Here is a 6061-nt window from a genome sequence, read left to right as displayed (position 1 = left end):
AACAGGAACTTTTTTTTTTTTTTTTTTAAACAACTCTCTTATGGGAAAGTTTTTATGTAAATATGCTGAAGCGAAACTCGCTGCTGCTGCACAGAAACTACACGCAGCACTTTGTTCTTTACACATTTACCAAAGACGGTGAGTAATCAGTGGGAGAAGTACTCAAATATTTTACTTAAAATACTGCTTAAAAATCCTAGTAAAGTACAAATGTTTTTTTTTTTTTAAAAACAAAAAACTAAAAGTGCTTATTATGCAAAATGGCCCATTTCAGAATAATGTATACAACAAATAATATATGATAATGTATTTGTGTTTTTTTTATATTTTGTATTATTGATCATAATCTGCAAAGGTACTAAAGCTGTCAGACAAATGTAAAATTACAATAATACAATATTACAGAATAAAAAATACGGTTAAATGAGTAAAATTTCCTGAAAATTGTGCTCAAGTAATGTACTTTCAGTAATTACGTTTGACCACTTTGTCTGTTAAAGGAAGTGGTGGAAAGTAGTTTTTTCTATTTATGTAATTTTACTGAAAGTACTGAAATAAACATGATCCAATATTCTTATACATGTCGTTTTAATTGATTTATTTCCCTTTATACCACATTTTTATGATAAATAACATATATTCTGTAATAAATATATTATATTCTAAAATATATTATATAAATAAAATATGTTCTATTGTATTTAATACATATTAATATTATATTTCATGTATCTAATGTATCGTAAGGATGTATTAGTTATTACAGAGCACTTTGCCGCGCATGCGCGCGAATAAACCCGGAAGTGGAGCGGAGGAGCCGAGCGGCGCTGTGACGGTCTTACAGGAAAACAAGATGCAGCTTCACTTCACTAAAGATGTTTTACCGGATTCTGTCAGCTCGGACTTCCAGAACCTGAACAAACTCAGCGAGCAGGTGAACACAACGGTTTTAAATCAACGGGATAAACGAAAGAGAACCCGTTTAGTTACCGTCATGTTAGCTAACTGGGTTTCTAAACACAGCTCGTTTCTTAAGTTGCATTCACATTAGACCGTATGTGTGAATAGCTTTCAGACATCTTTCGTTTTGAGGCTTTAAAGATGAATAAAAGGATGCATGGTTGTTAATTTGCAGGATTTGCCAGTGAGCACACCGGGTTGACAGCTCTTGTGAATCATGTGACAACAAACTGTCAGTGAGGAAGTATTCAGGTCATTTACTTGAGTTAGAATAGTAATACCACGGTGTGAAAATACTCCGTTACGAGCTAAAGTCCTGCATTACAAGTAAAAGTACAACAGCATTAGCATCTAAATGTAAGGCTACTTAAAGCCCCAGAAGTTAAAGTATTTATGATGCAGGAGGGCATTTTATGCATTTTATTTCTGGATCATAAAGTGTAATGAATGTTTTTCACTTGTATGTTGCACCTGGTGAAGGTGAAGACTGCATTTTCAACAGTTTCTTTATGCACAAACATTTGTTTGTTGACTTGTTACCAAAAAAAAAAAGTCTTAAAATACAGAATAAAATCTGCACACACCTATAGAGTCTATGCTTGTGTGCAGATTTTAATTTGTATTTCAAGACCATTTTGGGGATATTCTGTCTATCCCATAGCGAGAATAAACTTTACATGTTTTCTTCTAAATAGCTGATCAAAGTGTATTTTCTCCAACAAACTAAACACATATTTAGACATTAACAAAGAATTTTATGTTTTTATTTTATGCAGCAATTTCTTCGTCTGATTGAAATATTATTCCAGTTCCTGCTGGAGCCTAAAGAGGTGAGCACGCACAATTCACATGTTAATGGGACCTCGCAGTGATTAACCACAGTAACTGAACCCAGGAAAAACATTGTGTGTTTGTGTGTGCGTGTGTGTAGACGGAGAGGTTCATGCAGCAGCTCGGTGAGTTTGCAGGGGAACATGGGATGAGCGCCGGTCCTCTGAAGAACCTGATGAAGAGCGTCCTCCTGGTGCCACAAGGTAGGAAACACACTCATCCATACAAACATAATACATCCAGTTATTCACAGGCGTCACACTGAGATTAAATGGAGGCACATTTGTTTTCTGCCATATTCCTACTGTTGTTGTTGATAACCTACATTACCCAGGACATCGGCTTCAACCTTGTTTCAGCCAAAGACTGGTTTGTGTAAGACAATATTTTCATGGTGTGGACAATAAATATGACGTAATAAAATGATACAACCGGCATGAAGACATTTATAAACGCATACAAATACAACTCACTATTACACCGACTTAGTGGGATCCCTGAGCTGGTTTCTCTGCTACGAGCCGTCCATCTCTGGATGAATGGAGACAACAACACCCATCATGTGTTCATGTGACAGTTAACCCTGAGTTGCTCGTGTGTGAACGGGTATGAACGTTAGAGTCCTGATGCGCAGGTGGCAGCTCGCATGGTCGCTCCTGTCAGCTGTGTGTGAACATGACATGTAGTGTTAAAGTGCGTCGAGTCGTCGGAAAACTAGAATAGTTTTGTACAAGTTCAGGTCATTTACCCTTCAGTCATTATGTCAAACAGCACTTTACAGCATTCCTTATCTAACTCTCTTTAAAGTCACAAGATGTATTTGACCTTGCACAACACGGGAGTTGCTTATTTACCACGGCTTGAAGGGTTAGTTAGTGTTATTATGGGACTATCGTGTTTTAAAGGGTTAGTTTGGATTCCCCATAATGACACAAACTAACCCATCAAGGCACCGATGTAGCAGCTACTAATGTTATAGTCAAAAGAGTCTGGTAGGTAATACAGGGATTAGGGATAATTACCTCACTCAACCTACTTCAGGAAGTGCAAACTATCTCCTAAGCATCCAGCCGAGACATACTTTAAAGCTCACTAAGTGGAACTTATATCTCATTTAATCTGTATAAACCAAAATGCATCTACGGCAAGTTTCAACACATAAACCCTTAAAAAGCATTTGCTTGTGGTGTGATGCAATACAACCTGTACAAAGCTTTGGTTTGTATCTGTTGTCGTAGCTATGCTACCTGTTTGCTACCTGTTTGCTACCTGTTTGCTACCTGTTTGCTACCTGTTTCCCTGATTCCAGTCCTCAAACTAAGCTAATCACCTGCTGGCTGTAGTTTTACATTTAGCTTGTAAATATGAGAGTGGTATCAATCTGTGCAAGAAAGCAGATCAACGTATGTCCTAAAAGGCCAAATTATTATTTTACTGCAACAGGTCTGTGTTCTATGGAAAATAATAATAATAAATCATAATTATGACCCCCAAAAAATTATGACAATTTTTTTTCAAAGTCATGACTAAATAAAAGTCGACAAAAAAATAAATGACAAAAAAAAGTCATGACAAAAAAAAAAAATCATAATTATGACCAAAAAAAAATAGGACTTTTTTTAAAGTTTTTTTTTTAAAGTTTTTGGACTTCCATAGTTTTCTATCACTTGCTGGTCTCTGCATCTCATTTTTAATAATCGGTTAGTTCAATCTCGGGGATCATTAATTGTGTCTGATGTCAAAATCTTTAAATGATGTTTCAGATCAGTGGAAAGTTTCTTTTCTCAAACTGGAGTCGAAGTCCAGTAATCAGTAGAAGTCTTGACAATACATGGAATAATCCACAATCTACCACTTTGTACTGTACGTAGTCGAATAAACGGAGATTTTCCTCTTCTGTCAGTAAGTCATTAATTGTGCAACCCAGCCTTCTATGACATCATCTCTGTTCAAGACAATAGAGACTTGACTGCAGCAGTTTAGAATTGTACCTTGATGCTAACAAACGTTCAGCTGCTCAGGACGTTTCTCTCTGGTTGACGCTGCGTCTGTTCTCTCCTCAGGCGGCTTGAAGAAAAGCCTGACGGCTGAGCAGATGAAAGAGGACCTCGTGACGTTAGGTACGCGTCCAAATCCTTTATCACAGAGTCGTAAAGAGGCAGCATCTTGAACAGGAGTCAAGTCGCTCAGTCCTGTCCTTTATGACGGCATGTCGTGCAGATGGAAGCTCACGAGCTCTCACAGCGTTTCTTCTCCTCTTTGGGATCATTTGACACGGGAAACTAAATCTGCTTCATCTGTTGATTCCTCAGGACTAAGCGAAGACAAGGCGGCTGACTTTGCACAGCAGGTAACGTTCAAACTTTAAATCGTAGAGACTCAAATGAATCTAACCCTAACCAGGTATGATGTCATGAGCGCAGGAGTCTTGTTGTGTTGCAGTGGGGCGAGCGCTACGCGGCGCTGTCCAGACTGGCGGTGGGACAGACGCTGATGGTCAACCAGCTGGTTGACATGGAGTGGAAGTTTGGAGGTAAAACCCATCCCATCAAGTTCAGCTCTCAACGAAATGAAGTCTATTTCTGAGCACGCTTTAGGTCTTTCCTCTCACACTTCCAGCAGATATTCACGAACACAGAGGCTCTAGGCTAACAGCTATTAGCATAGCTTATGCCTTCTCATTTTGTGTGCTGGTTCAATTAAACATGTGAGATGTGTCCAGCTGATGGGTCTCTATCAGGCATCATTGTTTATGCAACACAACCTTTTGACTTCTTAAGACTCTCAGGTCATAGTGATGCTAACACGCTGAGTCATTAGCATCATGTTGAGCTATTGTTGCGCTGCTGCTAACAGACACAGCGCTGCAGGTTAAGAGGGGAGTGGACAGCGAGTTCATGCTTCGCCCGTCTGTTTACCTGACTGTGCTGTCATTGACATGCTAAACCTTCAGCCAGGAGAACCGACTGTGTGTCTGCATGTCAACAATGAACCGGCTGGAAACAGTCGGTTATCTGCAGAGACTTTGGGGAGTCTGACGTGTGCCCTGCTTTGCTCAAGGGCTGCTACTCAAACACACCGTCTGGTTTAATGCTGAATGTATTTACAGAGTCCAGGACCTTTGAGTTCATGCTCATTTGTTTGTGGCCTCGCTACACAATCCATTAGCTGACTTGTGTTTTTTGGATGATAGTTGTTCATTCAAAAAGCATTGACACACAGTTTAAATGTTTAAGAAACCATCCAAAGTAATGCATCCAAGAAATAAAAGTAAAGCAAAAATGGAATGAACAGGAGTGTTTCCAAATGAAAGAGGAATCCTTTACAGCGTAGAAGTGAGTTTTCAGGCTGCATAAGACAACGTGAGGCCTTCAGGGAAGATGAACTTAACCCGGCTGACATGTTAGCACACCTTAAAGTTGTTGAGGCTAATGTGTTCACAAGTTGTGTTTATGAGTTGACACATTTCAGCAACACAATCTTCCCTTTGGAGTTGATTTATCATCATGTTTGGCCTTTTGAGAACAGCTTTAGTTGCTTCACGCTCCTCTTTCCTGCGTGGTTAAAGTCTCCAGCTGTTTGCTGCTGAGCTGGTCGGCTCTATCAGAGCTCTGCTGTACATTAAAACCCAGAACATGTGCTAAAATACTTCTGCAGAGCTACAAAGTCAATGCTCTCTATCTGTGTGTTAGTCAGAGTTCATGTTACACAAAGTCTGACTCAATATTAACTACATTTGACTCCCAACAGTTGTGAAATTACATGAAAGTATTGGAGAGAATTGGGAAAGAACATATAACAAGAAGCCTTGACCAAAAGTAACGATACTATATTAAAAAAAACATTTATTGACATTTTAAATATACGTCGTCATTAAGCTGTATTCAGTTATACATCATCTGTATATTTATTCTTTTTTATATTTATATAAATATCAATCCAGGAGCCTGTAGTCTTGTTTTCATGCATGTCAAGCACATTTAAAAAAATGTTTTAAAATCATTAATTTATAATGTATTTTGTATGTGATTGAAGTTAATCAACTGATCTGAGTTTCATTCTGTTTTCTGATCCTCACAGTGACCGTCGGCACCAGTGAAGTACAGAAAGTGGGCAACATCTTTCTGCAGGTATGAATGCTCTACACACACACACACACACACACACGCACGCACACACACACACACACACACACACACACTCACGCACGCACGCACGCACGCACGCACGCACACACACACACACACACACACACACACACACACACACA

General features: G+C 38.9%; 1 protein-coding gene across 1 annotated transcript in view; it reads left to right on the top strand.

Moving 5' to 3' along the window:
• Positions 1-803: 803 nt before the first annotated feature.
• The window catches only part of commd7 (COMM domain containing 7), an 8324-nt gene continuing 3066 nt past the window's right edge, over positions 804-6061 (top strand). The window contains exons 1-7 of the mRNA XM_068587144.1: positions 804-934; positions 1737-1790; positions 1892-1994; positions 3855-3911; positions 4104-4141; positions 4234-4324; positions 5872-5921. Coding sequence (XP_068443245.1) covers positions 854-934; positions 1737-1790; positions 1892-1994; positions 3855-3911; positions 4104-4141; positions 4234-4324; positions 5872-5921 — 474 coding nt within the window. The 5' untranslated portion in view covers positions 804-853. The remainder of the gene's footprint in view (positions 935-1736; positions 1791-1891; positions 1995-3854; positions 3912-4103; positions 4142-4233; positions 4325-5871; positions 5922-6061) is intronic.

The sequence above is a fragment of the Clinocottus analis genome, unplaced genomic scaffold (genome assembly GCF_023055335.1).
Source record: "Clinocottus analis isolate CAN_PGR_092001 unplaced genomic scaffold, fCliAna1.0.p SCAF_200, whole genome shotgun sequence".
NCBI classification, from domain to species: domain Eukaryota; kingdom Metazoa; phylum Chordata; class Actinopteri; order Perciformes; family Cottidae; genus Clinocottus; species Clinocottus analis.
This window is presented reverse-complemented; position numbering and strand designations above follow the sequence as displayed.